Source organism: Vespa crabro, chromosome 13, assembly GCF_910589235.1.
Source record: "Vespa crabro chromosome 13, iyVesCrab1.2, whole genome shotgun sequence".
Taxonomy (NCBI): Eukaryota; Metazoa; Arthropoda; class Insecta; order Hymenoptera; family Vespidae; genus Vespa; species Vespa crabro.
The window spans coordinates 935,001-958,206 of NC_060967.1; the positions used below are offsets into that span (position 1 = coordinate 935,001).

General features: G+C 34.0%; 1 protein-coding gene, 1 long non-coding RNA gene and 3 other non-coding genes across 6 annotated transcripts; 2 read left to right on the forward strand and 3 right to left on the reverse strand.

Moving 5' to 3' along the window:
- The first annotated feature begins 3,444 nt into the window (after nucleotides 1-3,444).
- Nucleotides 3,445-8,319, forward strand: LOC124428757. The gene is made up of 2 exons (XR_006943275.1): nucleotides 3,445-3,555; nucleotides 6,149-8,319. It is a non-coding gene; the product is annotated as an uncharacterized LOC124428757 (long non-coding RNA).
- Nucleotides 4,305-4,378, forward strand: Trnan-guu. The gene has a single exon. It is a non-coding gene; the product is annotated as a tRNA-Asn (tRNA).
- On the reverse strand, nucleotides 4,805-4,877 carry Trnak-cuu. Its single transcript has one exon. It is a non-coding gene; the product is annotated as a tRNA-Lys (tRNA).
- On the reverse strand, nucleotides 6,175-6,256 carry Trnas-gcu. Its single transcript has one exon. It is a non-coding gene; the product is annotated as a tRNA-Ser (tRNA).
- LOC124428752 lies at nucleotides 7,356-10,648 on the reverse strand. Of its 2 annotated transcripts, XM_046973199.1 has the most exons (3): nucleotides 10,331-10,648; nucleotides 10,055-10,213; nucleotides 7,356-9,091 (listed from the first exon to the last, which is right to left on the reverse strand). In XM_046973199.1, exons 1-3 carry the CDS (start codon nucleotides 10,484-10,486, stop codon nucleotides 8,648-8,650), a joined length of 759 nt encoding a protein of 252 aa, XP_046829155.1. In that variant the 5' UTR covers nucleotides 10,487-10,648; the 3' UTR covers nucleotides 7,356-8,647. The 2 variants fall into 2 exon arrangements, with proteins under 2 accessions (XP_046829155.1, XP_046829154.1); XM_046973198.1 differs by having other exon boundaries at nucleotides 7,943-9,091; nucleotides 10,055-10,645.
- Between the last annotated feature and the right edge of the window lie 12,558 nt (nucleotides 10,649-23,206).

Below are 23,206 nucleotides of genomic sequence, written 5' to 3' on the forward strand. Positions count from 1 at the left end.
GCTGTCGATCCATACCTTTTGTGGTTTCTCGATGTTCATATTACCTTGCGGATTAACGCGTTTATTCGCGCGCATACTAATCATCGACGAAAATAGAGTTAAGGGGGTAGAGCTGGTCTTTCACATATCATGGGAGAGATAGAGAGAAAAAGAGAGAGAGAGAGAGAGAGAGAGAGAGAGAGAGAGAGAGAGAGGGCTCTCACGTACACGTGAGGGATGGGTTTAAACATCGAATGAGTAAGTACCTAACTAATTAACTCCTTTACTGAAACTAGAAGAGAAGATACATCAGAGAGAAAGAGATAGAGAGAGAGAGAGAGAAACTAGAAGGGAAATGTAGAAAGGTAGGAGACGGGGGAGGGTGTGGAGGGAAGGTAAAGGGTTTAGATGATTAGAACCAATAGAGAGGGAGAAACTTTAGATGATCTTCTTCAGCCCTTCTCTAGTTCCCTAAGTTTGGCGATCGCAAACATTGAAAGCATCATTCTCTCTCTCTCTTTCTCTCTCTCTCTCTCTCTCTCTCTCTCTCTCTCTCTCTCTCTCTGTCTATCTCTCTCTTTCTCTCTCTTAGATATTTTAATTGTACAATTATTGAATAAAATTGATATCAATATTATTTTCAATATTATTTCTTAATTCATTATTTAATTATATTCAATAAATTTTATTCAACGTCCCCAGATGAGTCGAATAACATTAATTAATTTCAACCGAACATAATAATTTTTTCTTTCTTTCTTTTTCCCTTTTCTTTTTTTTTTTTCTTCTTCTTCCCCTCACAAAAACCATTCTACATTCGATCTCGACGATATCGAGAATAGTTTGTGAAATTGGTGATCTATAAAAGTTTTGACGTAGACTATGAGGATAAAAAAAAAAGAAAAAGTTCACTCGACCGTACGAATCGATCCGATTCGTTAATAATTATTCCTCGCACGATCGGAGAAAAGAAGTTTCGTACAAAAAATAAAAAAAAAAAAAAAAAAAAAAAAAAAAAAAGAAAAAAAAAACAAGAAGAAGAAGGAACAACGTTAGTTCGGCAAAAAATTTATGCGCATCATAAATGAATGTAATAAATATATTATGAGAACTGGTTCTACATATCGGCTGGCATTATTAAATCCGTTCATTAACAGCCGGTTCGACGAGCATAAGCGCGGAATACGCGTTCGTTCAGATCGTTAGAGAGATATCTCTCGATGCGGTTCTGTTTAATTCCTCCAATTTTCGTCGATTCCAACGAAATCTCGTGATATTATTGGTCGATTAATCGCCCAGTTAATTATCTTCAATGTTATTCTCTCTCTCTCTCTCTCTCTCTCTCTCTCTCTTTTTTCTCTCTATCTCTTTCTCTCTCAGAGGTGCTATAACGAAAGCACCGTTAAAGTACTGCAAAATTATCGAAATTCCGTTTAGTCGTTAATTACGACAAAAACTATTCTGAATAATGAATGGAAAACTAGCTTAATGGATTAATAATATGTATTGTATTATATAATAAATTGTATTATATTGTATACGTAATAAATGTTTGTGAAAAATATAAGGTAGCGTTTAACTTGGAGATTATCAAAAAAAAAGAAAAAAAAAAAAAAAAAAGAAAAGAAAGAAAAAAAAAGAAAAGAAAAAAGACAAAAAAAAGAACAAGGCGACAATTGTTTGATTTTGATCCGATCGGAAAACAATAACCCTTGGGATGTACCTATCCTATATGTATTTTATCGTAATGGCCGTAATAATCTTCTCTTCTTCCATCCCTCTCTCATCCTATCCCAATACCTATTCCCTCCGGACCATACTCGTAACTTTGGATATTGCAATTTCGTGAACGATAATTTTCATCTTTAATCCATAAAAAATGACGCTCTATTGTAACACCTACGAATACCTAAAACATACTTTTATTACATTTAATCTCGTTTGATAATGAATATTCATATATGTTTTTCCTATCTCTCTCTATTTCTCTGTCTTTTTCTTTCTTCCTTCCTATTTCTTTCTATATATTTTTTTTTCTATACATATTATATATATATATATATATATATATATATATATATATATATACGTGTGTGTGTATGTGTATATATATTTTATATATATTATATTGTCTTATGTTATGTTATATTTTCATCGTTTACACGTACGAAATCCTACTTCTCATCGTTAAAGATTAAAATTGCCGTCGCAGTACGACGGAACACGCCTTTATGATCCTCGTAAAATCATGCGTGTAATCCTGGAAGGGATGTATATAGACACAAATGCAATCACGTATGGTACGTTCGTTCGTTCGCTCGTTCGTGTGTTAAAACGCAGGTGGGAAGATACTAACTCAGTCTCTCTCACTCTCTCTCTCTCTCTCTCTCTCTCTCTTTATGTATATATATATCTCTATATAAGTACATATATATATATATATATATATATATATATATATTCTTTTATTAGTACATTTATTAATACTTCATAGATTTTTAAAAAAAAGCTCGAAAATGTTCACCTATTTAAGTTAACCACTTTGGTAGTTTTACTTAATCGTAAATTTCATGAAAAATTTTCGCTGTTCCACTTTGCGGAATAAAAATCTACGTGAATACTGTCAATGTGAAAGAGAGAGAGAGAGAGAGAGAGAGAGAGAGAGAGAGAGAGGAACGATCGATGATATCGAAAGAATAGTCGAGGGTAAAAAATTTTAAAAAGTCGATGGTATTTTCTTTTTTTTACAGAAACAGAAAAATCAAAAAAAAGAAAATGAAGAACGAAAGAAAAGAGAGAGAGAGAGAGAGAGAGAACAAAACAAAAATAATAATAATAATAAAGACTACACGAGTATACGCAGACTGGATCTCCCCCGCGTGTATATATATATATATTTATATATAATACGTCTTTACATACGTACATACATTCATACACATGCGTATACGTATAGATGTACGTGGAATATTACAAATAGATATACGAGGGTTAGCTAGCATTTGCTACTGCTACTGGTGCTTTTCTTGCATTCTCTATGCTCAAAAGGAACCCATTCATTTCTCGTTCGACTGTCTACCTTTTCAAAAGCCAAGTCAATTTCAGTCAATCTAGCACCGACCTCGAGAGCTTTCTGGACCTTTCTTTAATCTCGAACGAACAGGCAAAAGATAAAGATAAAGATAAAGATAAAGATAGATATACAGATACAAATAGATATTGAAAATGGATGGCAGGAAGAAGTAGCAAAAGATAAGTAGGAAAAATAAAGAGAAAAGGAAAAAGAGAGAGAGAGAGAATGATAGAGTGATAGAGCAAGAGGAAGCGTGGGGATAGAAGAGAATGGGAGAGGGGAAGGTGAAAAAATTGTGAGGGAAGGGGGAGGGGAAAGGTCGGGGATAAAAGGAGAGGATAATTACGGTAGCTAGCACGTTGAGGATGTAGTATTCCTCGTGGCTGAGTTGGCACGGTTTCAACTCTGGATAGTAGCCAGGATAAATATCAATTTTATGACGTCTACGGGATCCTTCTATTTGCTTTGGCAATATTATCATCGTTGGTGCCTGCTGCGGTCAGGTAAAATTGAACCGGTGAACCCTATAGATTCTTTTATATCTATAGTCTGTTAAGACTACTCAACGACATTGACTTCTTGAATGAGAGAAAGATAGGAATAGTAGGAGGAATAGAAAAAGAAGAAGAAGAAGGAGAACGAGAAGGTGGTGGTGGAAGAGGAGGAGTAGGAAGATGAAAGGTTTACTTTACGTAAAGTCCTCCTATTCAAGTATCGTGGCTACTTGAAGATTACTTCAGATAACACAATGCTACGACAATTGTTCTCTTGTATACTCTAAAGTGTTCTATTCAAATCGATCGTGTTTAAAACACCCTCGTATAATTTCCCTTTTCACAATGTCCAATGCATATAGTTAATGTTCTCTTAACAGACACCCAAATAGAAGATCTTGACGATGATCGATTATGGACATTTTATAGGATCCATTTACTCTATAGATCTAACGATCGATCGTATCCTAGTGTTCGATGCTATTCTCTTTCTTTTTTTATTATTAATTAACTTCGTTTATCAAATTAAATCAAACATATATATATATATTATATGTCTCTCTCTGTGTGTGTGTGTGTATGTGTGTGCTTACTTACTATGTATTATTCAGTTTTAAATGATTCTTCCTCTTCGTTCTCTATCCTTTTCTCTTCTATTTCCTTTTGTTTTTCCTTTTTTCCTTTTATTTTATTTCACTTTATAATCGAAGATTATGCATCAGGAAGCAGCACGAGAAGAAAAAATCCCTCTTCAAGTCGCCTCCGTGGCGCAATCGGCTAGCGCGTTCGGCTGTTAACCGAAAGGTTGGTGGTTCGAGCCCACCCGGGGGCGAGTTTCATTTTTGTTACCCTTCAAAATTTTCGATCCTAAGAATCCCAGATTTGTTACAATTGCATATATTTTTTTTTTTATAAATAGATACATAATACGTCATAGTTATGTACCGTCGTTTCAATTAGTTTTTTTTTTTTTTTAGCGACCCTATAATTTGATTGCATGTCGATAATTTTATTCGTCTAACGATAAACGATCTTTTTAAAATTTGCATTAAAAAAAGAAAAAGAAAAAAGAAAGATTATTACTTTAGATAGATTGGATTGGATAAAATGTTGAAATAATATCGTGTGTAATAAATTTATGAAAGAGAAAGAGAGAGAGAGGAAAGAAACGAGAAGTATGAAGAAAAGAGAACTCATTTTTCTCGTCCAATGTGGGGGTTCGAAGAACAAAAAAAAAGGGAACACCCATTTTTATTCTCGCCCAACGTGGGGCTCGAACCCACGACCCTGAGATTAAGAGTCTCATGCTCTACCGACTGAGCTAGCCGGGCTGTTATCTACTCGGTTGCACCTAATCGTGGAACTCAGGGTCAGTGGATTAACTTAGAAACACCTACATACCTACATAACATACATACATACTCATATATATATATATATATATATCTTATACAATTTTATACATGGTGTCGTAGAAGTATCGATTTCCTTAAGATGTTTAATAACCGCATAACGTGATTCATGGTTGGGGGTATTCGTATTAGTTCCCGTGTATAACCGATAAAAGCATCCATCGGTTAAATCTATTCAAAGCTTTCTGTTTCTACTATCAGGTATCGTGAATTTACACTTTCAATTCCAACATATATGCATATATGTATATATATATATATATGTGTGTCTGTGTGTAGTTGTGGTCGAATGAACGTAGAGCGTAACGTATAACGATATAAGTATCGCGTTCTCATAAAACGTTCAACGTTTTTGAACAACGGACGAACTCTCGTTCTCGCGATTCACGACGGATTTCCTTAATGCATCGCCTTAGATTTCTATGGCACGTACTTACTAAGAAGAAACGAGTACGTTGGGGAACTTTTAAGGCCATTTGCGTATCTCACAACGGGGCTTTCTATTCCTGCACCCACCTAAAGATATTATACCGTGAAAATGGACACGCTCGGGAATAAACGCGTCAAGATACATAAATTTCGAATCGTTTCCCCATGTACATGCATACTTACATATACATACATATATATATATATATATATATATATATATATATATATATATATTGTATCGATTAGTTACGTACATATGTATATGTGTATTTATATATATATATCCATGTATATGTAACAAACATTTTATTTTTCCTATTCTCCGTTAAAGCCGAATAATCATCGATGATACGCCTTTTAAAATCCTTCATGTTTGTTACGAATAATTACCATGAAGGATTGACGAAACGAATGACAAATAATTGATACGTGTCCAATGAGATTGAAATTGTTGCATTTAATCAATTGAAATCCATACTATGTAATATTGTAAACTGACACGAACGTAATGATGAAGAGGTGAGGATGGTGAGGATAGAGGGGGTGGGGATTTTGGGGTGAGACAGAGAGAGAGAGAAAGAGAGGGAGGGAGGAGGAAATGAATAGGAAGGTAATAGTAATGCGAAACCCATTAATTAAATTGCTCCTATAAACCCAATGATATTAACATTCAATCAAATTACATATTATTATTACTATTATTATTATTATTATTATATAATACTATTATTATAATTATTATTATTATTATTTCGTAGATTGGAAAAAGAAAAAAAAAAATCCTCGACGAGGATGGGATTCGAACCCACGCGTGCAGAGCACATTGGATTAGCAGTCCAACGCCTTAACCACTCGGCCACCTCGTCTAGTTGACGATATTCGTTCCAATATTGACAACATATTGTTCGATACTATTTTTTATCTCGTATCATTTAAATTTTTTCTATCACGACGATTTGACATTGTTATTTATTTCTACGAGAAAAAAAAAAAAAGGAAATATATATCTTGACGAATAATCTCGAAGAAGTGAACATCGAACGTTCTAATAATATCTACAATTATTTATGTAACGAAACAAATAAACCAAATCGTATGAGTAAAGTCAGTAAACAAGTAAGGAAACAAGTATGTAATTTCGTTACGTACGATTGAAAACGAAAATAAAAATAAAAAGAAAGAAAAAAAAAAAAAAATGAAAATGTAAGAAGGAAAAGAAGAAAAACGTGAAAAAAAAGAAGGGAGAAGAAGAGAAAAATAGAAAGGGGAAAAAAAAAAAGGTAGGAACGCATCGCACGCTCTAGGGAATTTAATTTACGGAGGGACACGTCACCGTCGGCGAGAACAAAACCATTACTTTTTTTCAATTATCTCACATTTTGCTCGCGAAAGCTTACGCCGACGCCGCCGTGCCGGGCAACATGAAACTTCAACGTATTGTTCTCAGCGTCATCGTTTTTATATCTTTTCACTAACTTCCTCTCTCTCTCTCTCTCTCTCTCTCTAGCTCGTATTTACAGCTCGACAATTTCTTTCTTTCTTCCTTATTTTTTGTTTCTATTTTTTTTTTGTCAAGAGAAATAAGGGGTGGGGATGGTGATGCTGGAGAGAGAGAGAGAGAGAGAAAGTGAGAGGGAGAGAGGAGAGTTAGAGACAGGAGCGACAACAGCGCTAGATTTTTCTCTTCAGTGTGTTTCACGTTTTGACAAACAACCACCACGTGATTCTGGTATTTCAATGGTGGGAAAAAGTGAGGAGAAAAGAGAGAGAAAAGAATTTCTACTCTTGAGTGATCCCAGAATTTTTTTTTTCCCCCATGAGAATTATTTGCATATAGTAACATATTTCTCTTTATGGCGAGAAAAAATTCGTCAATGGTATGTCTTTTTTTCGTTCTTCTTCTTCTTCTTCTTTTTTTTTTTTTTTTTATTTTTGTTGTTGTTTCTTTCCTTTTTGCCGAGAGAAAGCAAAAAAATTTCTCGTCGAATATTAAATTTTCTCGAATAATTTATGAGTTTACGTTTGAGTGCCAACATGGTAAACAATTTTGAAAATCCCTATTTTAGGATGTTGCGTTCTGTTTCGTCTTAATTCGTTCGTATAATAACTCAATTAAGGAAGAAGATTATCAAGTAACCTACCAACCGACCAACCAACCAACCAACCAACCAATCGACCGTCCAACCAACCTAAGAAGACCCATCATCTACCATTGCCGAAACACGTGTCATGAAAATTTATTACCAAACTTTTTCTGCTCATAAATATTGCTTAACCATTTAATGAATGCGAATTAGAAAGAATACGTAAGAGATGTAGGTAACGGGGAGAGAGAGAGAGAGAGAGAGAGAGAGAGAGAGAGAGGGAGAAAATAAGAAAGAAAAAATAAAAACTTTAAAAATAACCAATCGGATAGTCGTTCATGAATAATTATTCTCCAGAAGGATTCGTTTCTTATTTTTTTTTTCTTTTTTTTTTCGCTCGATTTATTTCTCTTAAAAATACTTTCCACAAGGAGGACGAAGTGGCGGGGGCGAGTGGAAGAGAGGAAATTAGATTCGTAACAACACGAAATGTCAAACAGATTAGGATCAATTTATTCGAGGTTTTACAAAAAGAAAAAACGAAAGAAAGAAAGAGAAAAAAAAAGAAAGGTATTATCAGCATCAAACACGTCGAAACATTCCCTATTGCAACTATTAAATGCTGCATACTTTTTTTTTTAATCACTAACACATCCCCTCCCTTCCTGTCGCTCATTGCACGCACCCACTTCCCCGATGGGCCTGTGAATTTTGTCGTCTTTATCGAGATCATCGAGACGATATAAAACGCAAGGAGAATAATAGGGGCCACGAGAGAAAAAAAGAAAAAAAAAAAAAAAAAAAAAAAAAAAAAGAAAATGTGAAGATTCTCGTGATAAGGAGAATAAGAGTGCACGACGGCGTGCACGTCCTTTGTACTTTTCCTGAAAAAGTCGCGTTTATTGGAAATCTGCCAGTTCACATTTGGCTGCGTCGCGAAGCTATTTTCCTCTCTCGTAGAGAGACAGAGAGAGACAGAGAGAGAGAGAGAGAAAGACGGCTAGTGTCTGTCCACTATCATTTGTTATATACTAACTTTTATCAACAGTATGCATACATACATAGATACATATGTATTATATATGATATTTATGTATGTATATGAATGATATATATTTATATCTATGCATTATATCTATATATATATATATATATTTATATTTATCTCTATCTCTATCGATCGCCCATTACGAGAAAACAACGGGATGGTGATTTTTCGGTAAGAGTGGTACTCTCGTCTAATGTACCAAAATTCGCACGCAATAATACTTCAGCTATAATTCTTTCGGCAATTATACATTGACGTTCGGTAGACTTTTTTAATTTCGATGCAACGTAAAGACCGAACGTTTCCAAATCATCACCCGTAGAACAAGAAACTAATCTCCTAGCCTCGTAAGCCGATTGCGTAGTAGATCTTGTGCAATGACCTCGACTACAATCAGAATGTTTCCTTTTTTTTGCGGCTTGAGGAAGATGATCGATCGTCGATGATGAATATTCCATTCCATAGGATCCTTCAGTTCCAAGGATCACAGGACGAAAGCTATTCGGTGTGTTTGATCTCGATGGTGTTGGCGACGGTGGTTCTATTTTTTCTACATCGTTATGCATCAACTAAAACAATTGTTTTTTTTACTAATTATTAATTTCCTTCTCTTTCTCCTTTTTTTCTTTTTTTGTTTCTTTGTTCTTTCTCTCTTTTTATTTATTAATTCATTTATTTATTTTTTTTTTTTGCCAATTAAAATTAATTAAATAACACATAACGAGCCTGTATGAATCATAAGTAATAATGAAGATAACTTAATTAAGATATATTACACTTAACTTTTAAATAACGTTCTACACGTTTTATATCAAGATTTTGTGTATATATATATATATATATATATATATATATATGTGTGTGTGTGTGTATGTATGTATCTATGTATACGTATATGTGTATACTTATTTGATTTATGTTCCAACTCAGTAACGTAAACGTATTCTTGAGTATATAAAAACAAAAAAATAAATAGAGGTAAAATATGCGACGGAGTTACCACTAAACAACGTTTCGAACATTGTTTCTAATTTACATGTAATTTCCTGCGTGACTCGCAGAGAATCACTGAGTTTTCGAATCGATAATCTCTCTCTCTCTCTCTCCCTCTCCTTTGAAGAGAGAGAGAGAGAGAGAGAGAGAGAGAGCGAGAGAGAGAGAGAGGGAGTTACGGAAATTATATTAAAATTCAAGACAACATAAATTCACGTCCATATCATCATCGTCGTTTTTTTACAATCGATTGAACATGATAAGTAATGTCGTTTACGCTCTCCGCTTCTCTCTTTTCTCTGGTATTACTCTCTTTTAATCTCTCATAAATGATTGAAGTAGACACATCGAGTGCCTCTTCTTCGATAAACTACAATCTTCTCGTGGATCTCTCGATATCGAGAGAATGAAACGTCTCATATTATGAAAAACGCACACGAGACAAAATTTTATCAATATTTACAAATGCACGTACGCATAACACACATTGTATATACATACATACATAGATACGTAAATTATTGAAAAATCAATCGTACCGTTTCATCGTTCGAAATATTCGTCAAATAATTTTCTTCCTTCGACGAAATCTCGGACTTCCCGCCAGTTGTTGCTGTCATTGACGTCATCTCATCGTTATTCTGCTCGGCTACGAATTTCAGAAGATCGTAATACCATAAAGATGATTTATATTGATTCTGTGGATCGTCCGATGCAATTTGTGAGCTCTTAACTTTATTGTACTCCCTTCTAAAGGCGGTTCTCAATGTGTTTATCTTCCTTATTACAGTATCCTTATCAGCATATTCATTTACCTCACGCAACTTTTGTACAAGCACATCGTAAGCACGACCTCTTAAAAGTCTATCCTTGTAACCTTTGCATCTGATCTGCCATAAACAAGGTTGTGCACGATAAAGCTGAATGAATTCAGCTAGGAACTCATGCGTATAACCAACAAGATCCGCCATAATATCCTTGAAACTTTCTACCAAACCGGTCCCCTGAATAGAGAAAGACTATTTTTTCGTCCTTAATATTATCCCAAAATCAATCCCTTCTATTTTACTTTTCCTTCTTAATCCTTGTCCAATATCTTTGTTTAATATTAAAATTTTGTCTTTAATAAAGCTTAACAATTTTTATTTATGTATCGTGCGTATAAAAAAAATTTTGTTTCTACCAATTTTATCGAAAAAAGAGAAAAGAAAAAAGCAAAACAAAAGAGAAAGAAAAAAAAGGATATTCGAGTAAATATTATTATTATTATTATTATTATTATTATTATTATTATTATTATTATTATTATTATCGTCGTTGTCCTTAATATTATCTCTCTTTTCTCCCTTATAATTAAATATTACTCTCGATCTCTTTATTCTTCCGGATATTATTCTTAATTTCTTCTTCTTCTTCTTTTTCCTTTTCTTCTTCTTCCTTTTTTATTCTTTATTATTTTATTTTTTATTTTCCTTCTCCTCCTCCTTCCCTTCTTCTTACGTCTATCGTTCCAATTATTATTTTTAATTTTATCACGCTTCTCTCTCTCTCTCTCTCTCTCTCTCTCTCTCTCTATCTCTCCCTCTCTCTCTCTCTCTCTCTCGTTTTGTTTTCCCTACGTAATTACTTCTCACTTCGTCAAACAAGCTGGGATCCAATACGATGGTTAAAAACTTGAGTTAAGAGAGGATCGGCAGATCGACAGGGAAATACACGTAACACGTTCTACGTACACGGGTCGACTGACTGAGGCCCCAACCAGTTTCTCTGCTCCCAACCGTGTACGTCCATATTGGCTAGCGTTGGAGTGGCGTACGCTGTTGTTTGTCCATGTTGCTCTACTCTATGGTAAATGCGCCTGCGTTGGAGTAGTTTGCTCAAACCAAATCTCCCACCTCATTCCACTCTACTCTCGCCATATTTTATTTCTAAATCGTGTTTGGACGGGTTTGCTTTCTCTATATCATTCCCCCTCTCTCTCTCTCTCTCTCTCTCTCTCTCTCTCTCTCTCTCTCTCTCTCATACACCAAGAATGAACTTGGTATCATCGTTAAAATGATCGACCAACGTCATCGTTTTATTCTTGGAGCGTGACCAAACCACGTGATACTTATCGAACGCATTTGTCCAAACACGTGCATACCGGGTGACTCGATAAAAAGAGAAACAAAAAAGAAAAAAAAAAGAAAGAAAAAGAAAAAAAAAAAATAAAATAAATAAATAAAATGACAATAAAAAAAGGAGAGAAAAAAAAGAAAAGGAAATAATCAATTATAGGAATGCCGGTATTTCGCGACTTTCTAAACCTACCTCGATTTCTTATCTTTCTTTTTCTTTTTTTTTTGCTTTACTTTATTACGTTGTAATCGATCGAACGAATCAATCAATATGTATATATATATATATATTTATATATATATGTATATAATGAAAAAAAAAGAACGATACCTTGTCGTTCGTAATTCGATACGATAAATTTGTAAAAATACGATATTATTCGTATTCATATTTAATGAAATGAATGTTTTACATAAGAGACTCGTGAACTTCGAACAATTTTGCACAAACGTCATATACGACTGATGGAACTCTATACTCCCTACTTCTTTTTCTTTTTCTTTTTTTTTTTTTCAAGCCAATCGTAGCGCCCCAAATAGATCGTAAACCTGATATATATATATATATATATGCTAACCCGTATGTAACGTCAGCAAAAAATAGTTAATATGTATGTATGTATGTCTTCCCTCTCTCTTTCATTCTTCAACAACATTGAACTTTTAATTCTAAATGTATTAGTATCTCCTCTTTCTCTCTCTCTCTCTCTCTCTCTCTCTCGTGTTCTTTTTTTTTCTTTTATATCACACGCAAACGATACCGCACATAGTAACGTAGAGATGATTAAATAATGCACGACCAAGCACGTTTTCTTCGAGTTTGTAATATCGATCGTATGATCCTCATTCTAATGAATTAACATAACAACGTTGCCATCAATGTAAACACAAGTTTTATAAACTATACCATACGAGAACTTATTTATCAATAGTAACTTTATCATATAGTTTCAGTGAAAGTACAGTGAAAATTTATAATAACACTTCGAGAGGGAGAAAATATATATATATATATATATATTCATCATTTTACGATTTTTCTTTACGACGATATTAACTAAACAGTTTGTAAAAGTAACAAACAAAAGATATTCGACTTGATGCAAATCTAATTTGAAGGTCGCGCTTAATCGAAAATGACTTGGCAAAAAGTGTCATTGGAAAAAAGAAAAAAAACATTAAGTAGGCATGAGAGTCTTTAAAAAAGAAAAAGGAAAAGACAAGGATAGAAAGAGGAAAGAAAAATTAAAAAAAAAAATAAAAAAGAATAGTATCTTTACTACTATATTTGCACATTATTATTGCATCTTTCTGTAGAGAGCAAGTCGTGATAAGAAGATCAAACGGAAACATTACATGTTCGATATAAACATCACTAATAAAGTAACATATAAATAGATGATTAATCGAGCAGAATGTTTACTCATTCCTACTATCGACTTTTCCCTATGTGTAGTAGAATTTTATTTGACATTAATGAATTGCATTTACCATATAGATTTACCTTTTCTCGAAATATTTCTCCTCTCTCTTGCTCTTTCTCATTTATTATAGTTTGTCAAAATTCATTTACGCTAACATTTGAAAGCTTTTCCTGTTCCATTTTATAACAATGAAACGAAACATCTATGTATATCAGTATCGTGAACAGCAAATTCGCATTCATGCCACTCGACTATACGAATAACATACATTCATACTTATTACATATCTCCAGGGCAATAAGAATTTTTAATACTTCTTTTCGTCTAACGCGAAACGGAGGGGATGAACAGGGTAAGGGGACAAACGAGAGATAATAAAGACGAGTTAAAGATAGGTGGATATTAAGAAAAGCGGGGGTGAGGAGGGGAGGGAAAAAAAAAAGCAGGAAAATGGATGGAAGAGTAGCAACGAATCACCCATCCATTTTGTTCGTGCATACAAGGATGACTTTCTATCTCTTTCTTTGTGTTCTCTCCCTCTCCGTCTCTCTCTTTTTTTTTACCTATCTTCCTTTATCTCTCTCTTCTCTCTCTCTCTCTCTCTATATATATATTCTATCTCTTTCGGTGAGAGTACACGACGGATAATTCAGCCGAGCTCGAATGTCGCAGCTGAATTTACGTGAGAATTTTCATCGAGTCCCTTCATAACACAAGGCATAAGCTTTTTGCGACAAGGAATCCTCCGTCTCTCTTTCTCTCTCTTTTTCTCTATTTCTATATCTCTATATTTTTTTCTTTTTTTTTTATTTCTTTCTTCTTTTTTTCTCACAATGAATCCTCAGACCACTCAGCACTCAGAGATAGGTATGTACATACGTTCATTCTTTTGACCGTGCTACTATATGCACATAGTAGATACGTGTAAAAATATCTTGTGATATACCGGAGAAATTTTTCAAGAAGAAAAAAAAAAACAAACAAACACATAAATAAATAAATAACATAAATGAATAATTATATTATTTCATTTGTCAATAATAAAATATAATGTCGGAATATTTAATATACATGTATATATATATATATATAGGATACAGATGTCAGTAATACATAGTATAAGTTTGATCCCATATTTTTTGGACATCCTGTATGTGTGTATATATATATATATATAATTCTTCCATTGTTAGCAATACAAAAAGGACGTCACTTGAGAAAGGTCAACGATAAAGCGTCGAACTATTTCACCTTTATGTATGTAAATATACGGAGCTGCTGTTAATCAATACGAAATATATCGACATGTACGTACTTAACGTACTTAACGTACTTACGTATACATATACATATATACATATATACATATATACATATATATATATATATATATATATATATATATATATATACACACTAGACAATCGATAAAAAATATGTAAATATATTTTAAACGATACGTAGGATCATAAAAAGATAAAAAGAAAAACAAGGAAGAAAAGGAAGAAAGAATGACAAAAAAGTAGAAAAAAGAAGAAGAAAAATAAAATAAAAAACGAAAATAAAGGGATACGAAGGGAAGAGAAAAGGAAAGAAGAAAGGGGAAAAAAAACAAAAGAAAAAAAATAAATAAGAAAGTAGAAAACAAATAATAAAAACAAATATATACTCTTATAGATCGAAAAGATTAAGACTCGCGTACACACGAGTTGTTTTATGAAACGCGATACGACGTTTCGTAAGGTCTCTCTCTTTCTCTCTCTCTCTCTCTCTCTCTCACGCCGATGTTATCGCAATAATTGCGCGCTCGCGAGTCTCTCGAATAAATGGGAGTATCCGTGCTAGTACCATATATGGTATAGTGATTTTGTGATACAAAGTAAAGAGCACGAATGAACGCTCACGATTCAGGATTTACGTTCGGGCGAAGAGAGGGGGGTTGGGTGGTAGGAGAAGGAGGGTAGGTGGGAGGAAAAACACGTCGAGTAAAAGATCGAACTCTTTCGCTCACTCTCTCTCTCTTTCTTTTGATCCCACTTTCTCTCTATTTCTCTCTCAACGTCAATCGACGACAAGAGGTGCCAACGAAACTGGACCCGGACCCGGGACATAATATTGGACGCGTCGTACCGTACGTGTCCCGTTTCGCAATTGCGTAATTGAAATCGTCAAGATAAAATTCCATCATCGGGCGCTTCATTGTTGAAACGTCACGTCAGGCTGCTGAACGCGGTATGTTACTGTCGAGCTACGATGATAACGCGCGTGTTCCATAGATATACACATACATATATACATATTCATACATATGTATATATATATATATATACACTATATTTGTATGTGTATGTATATATACATACATATATATACCCTGTGTCGAATAAATTTCTATTAAGTTTTAGTTTTAATTTTTCATTCGACTCAACCGCATAACCGATACATAACCGTTCGCTGTAATGACTCCATCGGTTAATTGAGTTTTCCTATCTTTCTCTCTTTCTCTTACTCTTTCTTTTTTTATCTTTTTTAAAAAATGGAAAGGAGTTCGATTAAAAAGATGATTGATTTTTTTTCCTTAAGTTATGCACAAACACGTGCTTTTTGCGATCCTCCAAATGACTAACCACCGACGTGCAACGGATACCTTTTAACATACTACTTACTTTCACCATGTGTAGGTCGAGGCAAAGTCTACATAGTAGAAAATGAATATCAACGGAACACATAACCGGTGCACTTTCGAGGACGGAACGCGTTACGTTGTATCCATGTATGTATCTCTCCTCTCTCTCTCTCTCTCTCTCTTTTCTCTCTCAACGACTGCGTAAAACGGTTCGGCGCCTTAACCAGCATGCCTTGGCGCCAATTCTCTTCTTCACGTCTCGCCTTCTACTTCGTTCGAGGAACTTCTCTTATCCGTCTTTGCCTTCGTAATGAATTCTCAAGCTTGAGAGAGATATATATATATATATATGTACATACCTATATAGATACATATATATATATATACAATATTATAAATGCAATGTCGATATCAAAGGATAGATATGAATCGACTCTGAGATATTCGACTTGATGTTTGATCTCTCTCTTTCTCTTTCTTTAAACAATCGTCGTTTATGAAATTTCTTTTTCGAGATCCTTCTTTTAAAAGGACAAAAGGAAAAAAAAAAATAAAAGAGGAAAAAGAAAAAAAGAAGAACTTCTGTCCATTTTTCTGTTATATACCTTACGAATTTATTTTCCCCTTTTTCGCGCCTTTCACAAACGTGTCGTCAAACAAGTCAAGTTTCGTTAGAAGCAGCTTCCTTGCCAACCGCGGCCAACCCTCAATCCCAAACACCACCCATCCCTCACCCCCCACCGATCTCAGAGATATATCGATGAACTTTAAAAATAGCTATCTTCCTTAGGAGAGGTTCCTCTTCTACTCGACTCTTTCAAGAACGTAATCTGATCGGTCGTTCTTTGAAAAGACACCTGTCATCGATGCGACATTCTAGTGTAGACACCTTTCGCGACTTGAAAAGACTGGCCCACATTTCTTTTTTCTTTTTTATTTTTCTTTCTAAATTACGACGTACTTACTTTGTATCTGTGTGTATGTTTGGGTTGATTTCGAAAGTGAGACTTTCATTTTGTGAAAGAAAAAAAAAGAAGTAGCTAGGCTAATTCTTATTTGAAATTAACATAAAATTTATGTTTCCAATCAATTCCAAATAAATATCTTTTAATATCAGTATAAATTATTAAGTTAATATTAAAACTGAGACAAGTCGCCCATATCTAAATAAAGAATGGTAATCTTTAAATGTGAAAATTAAGCCTATTACCTAAAAGAGAAATATAAAGATATGACGGATTTATTATTCTATTGTATCATGAACATTTGTCATGAATACTAAAAAAAAAAAAAAGAAAAAAAAAAAGAAAAAAAAGAAAAAGAAAAAACAGAGAGAGACGAAGAAAAGAGAAGAGAAAAGAGACAAGAAAAAATATAAAAATCCACTTGATCGTCAATTCGGAATTTTATTTCTAGACAAGATAGAAGAGAAGGATTTTACTTTATCCTGTTCGTTCGTTCTTTCGTTCTTTCGTTCGTTCGTTCGTTCTTTCGTTCGTTCGTTCGTTCGTTCGTTGCACCTTCTTTTCTCTTTCTCTTTTTCTTTTTCTTCAAGGACGAGCGACAACGTGGTTCTAAACGACGAATGGCGACCACACCTCGTCCGGAGTCCCAGAAACGAAGAGAAGAAAAGCGTCGGACAGTCAGCTGTTTTATGGGTGGCAATGTGTTCCTGTCATAGGATCCCTAAGTCTCCCGAGGGAGTAGTTGCTCATTTTCGAGATTATCACCTTTTAATCGTGCAATTCCACGAAAAAAAAAAAACAAAAAAACAAAAACAAAAAAAGAAGAAAAAGAAAAGAAGAAGAGAAGTAAAAAAGGAAAGAAAAATTTAAGTTTTAAATCTTTCGCAAGTAGTACGCGCGCAAAGAAAGAAAAAAAAAAATAAAGAAAAAAGAAAAGAGGCAAAAAAAAAAAAAAGCAAAAAAGAAAAAAGAATTCACGCCTTCGTTCGATAAATCGTAACTCGTGTGGGGATGACTTCGTAAGATAGGTCCATATTTGGTGAAGTTCAGAGTTTCTGATCGAACTCGAGAGCTCGTACGATAAAGTTCGATACGTCAATGCTCACCATAAGTAAGTACTTACTTATCTACTTACTTACTTATTCACTCACACGTTCCTTTCTTTTCTCTTAAATAATATACTTCCGCCGTTGCCACAATGTAATTACTTACCTTCGTGGCTTGTCAACGTTTATCGAATGTAATGTAATACACATACATATATACATATACGTATGTTAGTGTACGCAAAAGCAAACAATGGTATTAAACTCTATTGATAAAATAAAGATAATATAGAAAAAAAAAAAAATCGAATATAATCTATTCACCTAACAACGATATAGAATCTTGTTTGATCTTGTAACATGGACAAGTGGGTTTAATCTATGCGCGTATTTTATTCAAATATCCGCCTCTTGCATATATATATATGTGTGTGTGTGTGTGTGTGTGTGTGTATATTTATATACTCTCGATCATTGCGAACATAACAAGAGAATAGAAAATAACCTACACGTTAAATCGTACGATTGGAATTCGCGTTACAGCAGGAAGTCATCGCGAAGAAGTTGTTCGAAGTATAGTGAGAAAAAAAAATCTATACATATGTATATATATATATATATATATATATGAATATAAAAAGAAAGAAAGAGAGAAGAGTGAGAGAGAAAAAAGATGATGGAAAAAGGAGAAGATTTCTTATTTTTACATTTCGCAAAAGACCTCGATAAATCGACGCTAACGGCTATTTACCTCTTTTTCACCATTTCATCTCTCTAATTTTTTTTATTTCTTTTTTGCTTTCGTTTTTCTCTTGTACTTTATATCGAAGAAAAATAAAAAGAAAAAAAAAAAAAAGAACTAAAAAATCTACCAAAAAAAAAATATATTTCTCCGCCATGGGCCAGGCAGGGAACAAGATTCCTCGGTAATGTCATGGCGTACATATCTCGAGGGTGGCGCCAGTTAAATCTTATTTTACGACCGGCCGAGGAAGGACGAGGTGAGTTTCTTCCTTTCCATTCGTCGTATCCTTTCGTCGTTGTCTTTCATTCCTTCGAAATTCTCACGGATCTTCCCCGCCGCTGATTTCCTAATTAGCGCGGAGCCTTTCTCGCGATTCGCTATTATTATTCGTGCTGAAGAAGAAGAAGAAGAAAAAAAAAAGTCAAGATTTCGTGATCATAAATCATTGTATCACGATCTACAATAAATACGTTCGTTTGTGATATCGCGACGACGTTCGTAACTATATCTCGAAGTTCGAAGATAGATATTTATTAAAAATCGATAAGAAATTAATGGCACTTGGAATGAGATTTTATTTCTAATTAAAAAAAAAAAAAAAAAAAAAAAAAAAAAAATTAAAAAATGAATAAAGTCAAACATATTTTTTTTTCTTCTTTTTTTTTTTTTTTTTAAGAAACTTGGATCACACACATATGCGCGCGCGCGTGTACGTAAATAATAATCGTTTCGATTATCAAGCTAGTTCGTTGGCGAATGATCCGACTAATCTGATTCTATCCAGAGTTTCTAGGGTCCCTAGTAGTGACATTATCCTTAGTAACTTTATTATAACCGTACTCTCGAACGATAGTCTCGTAACAAAGTGTAACAGGCTGTAATGGCTTTCAGGACGAGCCACGAGAGGACTTTCGTCGGTCGTTCGCCAACGGTCGATAATGAAAAAGAATATGCCTTTCATAGCAAACCCATACTCTTCTCCATTAAAGACATTTAAGAACCAAAATGTTGTTTATTAGAACGAAAGGAAGAAAAGCAAAAAAGGAAGAAAGAAAAAAAGAAGAAAAATGTATGGAAGAGAAAAAGAAGGAACGGAGAATATTAGTAATATAATCATATGAGTTTCATTCGATTCTAGATTCTCCAAAGTTGCATAAATAAAATCTATCGATAAAGGATCGTATCAATAAAATCAATTTTATTTTATCCTTTTTATTTCCGTCCTATCCGTCTATCTCTCTGTTCACAATTAATTCACGTAAGATGCAGTTAAGTACCCGGGAGTAGCAAGAAGAACGTTGGCGGACCGGTAAAGCCGGCTACAAAGAGGAACACAGAGAGAAAGAAAGAGAGAAAGAGAGAGAGAGAAACGAGTCTCCTTCTTCTTTTTCTTTTCTTTTTTTTTTTTTTTTTTTTATTTATTTATTTACTTTATTTTATTTCACTTCCAACGAATGGATTCTACTTTGTTCTTCGATTGCAATCGGTACGTCGACGACGACGGGTTGACGAGTTAACGATACCGAGTGTTTGCCCCTTTGGAAACAAGTTTCACCCTGTAAAACCGGGAGCACCGATTTTAATCTCTCTCTCTCTCTCTCTCTCTTTCTCTCTCTCTTTCTCTCACTCTTTTTCTTTCTCGATTCATCGAAGTGACCACGTGTATTTGCATTGACCGAGGTTGAAAGTTGAAAAACAAAAAGAAAAAGAGAAGAAAGTAAAATGAGAAAAGAAAAATTATCGACAACTTATCTCGTTAACGACTCTCTTCCCAAGTGTCCTTACATTAATTGATAAAAACTTTTTAAACGTTTTTACCAATTAATCTCCCTCCTCTCTACCCACCCACTCCTCATCCCCCGCCGCCTGTTCTCTTCCAAATAGAGTAGGTTCTCTCCCTAATAACATTTATCCGTTTACATTGATCGTATATGAACTAAATTCACGTTGAAGATTTTGTAGTAACATTGTGCTAACAAAAAAAAAAAAAAAAAAAAAAAAAAAATAACAGACAAAAAAAAATAGAAAAAAAAATAAAACAAACAAATCTATGAATAAAACATATATAATCTGCATGAGGAAGGAAGAAAAAAGAAAAAGAGAAATACATATGTGTGCAATGCGTTTTTCTTCGAGTATCTCGTTAAGCGTTCTCGTTCGTCGCAGTCTCATGTAATTTAACCATACGTACGGGGTTCAGTGGTAAGGTACGAGGAAAAAAAAAAGGAGAAAATAAAGAGTTCAAGGGGGGAAAAAAAAGAAAAAAAGAAAAAAAAAAAACAAGAAAAATGAAAGAAGGAAGGACTGCAATAATTACATTCGTCGAGTTTTAATCGGTCGAGAGTAGCAAGTTCGCGCATAATAATACGAAATTATGACATGGGGACTACTATACGATGTGCACTTGCCATAATGGGACGTGTTATGTGCCACGTTTATATGTATGCATACGTGGTATGTGTGTGTATATATATATATATATATATATATTAGAATACGTATATACATACCTATGTCCTAACGACAAGTAATTAAGGCATGACGCAGAGACCATAACGTATATATGGACATACGTACATACGTATGTACATAGAAAAGATACATACATACATACATACATACATACATACATATATCTAAGCGCCAGAATATATCTATCATACCTTTCGGTTATCCTCGCATTAGAGTAGATCTGTTGAATAGATAAAGATATTTTCTTACTGATATCCATTACTGCCTCTCTCTCTCTCTCTCTTTCTCTCTCTTGAATAAATCTATAAATCATTCTGTCTCCATACATATGTATACATATCTATGTAGATATGTCTACATTCAGTTATGATAACTATGATTAATCGAAAACAAATAGAATTGCGATCTCGTAGAAATGATTCCTATTGGTGATATCCGATTTGAACTTATCCTTCAAATTTTCTCTCTCTCTCTCTCTCTCTCTCTCTCTCTCTCTCTTTCTTTCTTATGAACGCTCGAATGATGATTATTTTCTCCCCGGTTGGATATTTAGAAGACACCCCGTAGATAGATGTTATCGAACGTAAAGCCGCGGGTTACGGAGGATGAACCCTTTTATGGAGCTCTGGAAATGCTTCGAGGATATAGAAAAAAAAAGAGAGGGGAGGAAAGAAAGAAAGATAGATAGGCAGAAAAAAAAAGATAGAGAGACAGAGAGAGAAAGAGAGAAAGAGAAGAGCTGAGGGAAAAAAAGAGATAGGATGTGATTGCATTTTACTTCGTGATCAAAGAAAGTCTCTTGCACTCTCCTCTCTCTCTCTCTCTTTCTCTATTTTTTTTCTCTCATATGATTTGTCTCTGCGGCTTTTTTTCGCTCTCGTTTATATATATATATATACCTATGCACAAACATACACACACACACACACATATACATACATATATAGAACTGAACCCTGTGTTTCCAGACAAAAGGTAAACGCGTTTTCTATTTCGCACGTCTATGTTACGACTTCAAAGTGAGACACATGCGACTCTCATGAGAGAAGGAGTAGAAGAAGAAGAAAAAGAAGATAAAGAAAATAAAGAAGAGACTCTCTCTCTCTCTCTCTCTCTCTCTCGCTCTCTCTGTCCTCTATGAAATTACGTTTCCTCTAACTCCTACATTATCATACTAAACGCATAAAGGAGAGGAATCAAAAAAAAAAAAAAAAAAAAGAAAAAAAAATCGTATCGTTCAAATTCTTTAAACAACTTTTTCCTTCATTTTTCTTTTCTCTTCTTCTTTGTATATTCTTTTTTTTTTTTTTCGAAAGAATTTCATACAAAAAAGAATCTATTGTTTTGTCAGAAATCCCCATTGATTTATAATTGGGCAACGAGAAAATAAATAATCTTTCTACTACCGATCGCATATTTCCCTTCTCTTCTCTTCTCTTTTTTATTCTATTATTTCGTTCACCCCTTGGGATATACCATAGAATATATAAAATATACATACCACAAAAGGTAAGAAGAATAGTTATCATTGTCGTTCAAGAAACCATAAGGCCGACGTCATAGAGTGGTTTCTCGATAGAAAGAAACTGGCGAGAAAAGAAGTTAGAAATAATAGAAAAGAGAACGCCATATCTTTAGAGAAAGAAAGAGAGAGAAAAGGAAGGAAGGAAGGAAGGAAGGGTAAGAAAGGAAGAAAGAAAGAAAGAAAAAGAAAGAAATAAGAAGTAAAAAGGAAGGAATGAAAGAAAGAAGACGATGCTAATCCTCTTTTGTATGGAAAACCGAGTGGTCTGTCGAGAGTACACCGGGCCGTGGCAGACTTTCGAATAACGTATTCAACTGGTGCAATATACCGTGCAAATATAGTACATCCCGTCTAGACGACACGGTTGCTTAGTCCCGAACGAAAAGTTACCTCGTTATTTCGTGAATTTCTCTGTTAAATATAGAGATAAAGATAGATAGATAGATAGGTAGATAGATAGATAGATAGAACGAATGAATGAAGAGAAAATCATGAATGGAAGGAGATCTCAAAGTTATACTGGATTTCCATACCACCAATCTCTCTCTCTCTCTCTCTCTCTCTTTCTCTCTCTCTCTCTTTCTCTCTCTCTCTCTCTCTTTCTCTTTCTCTCTTTCTCGTTATATCTTCCTCCACCTTTGATTTATATTTTTTTTCCTTTTCTTTTCTTTTCTATTTCATCCAAATGGATCGAAGGAGAATCCAAGACGGCACGTTAATATCATAAATGACGAATGAATCTAACGAGAAGATTATTATACCGTATAAATT

Bases quoted from the DNA above. Each gene is read 5' to 3' on its own strand.
- LOC124428752 (XM_046973198.1), bottom strand. From the start codon at position 10,486: ATGGCGGATCTTGTTGGTTATACGCATGAGTTCCTAGCTGAATTCATT. The intron at 9,092-10,054 runs GTACGATTGATT...CAATTGTTTTAG, and splicing joins ATATTTCGAACGATGAAACG to TTGATGCATAACGATGTAGA.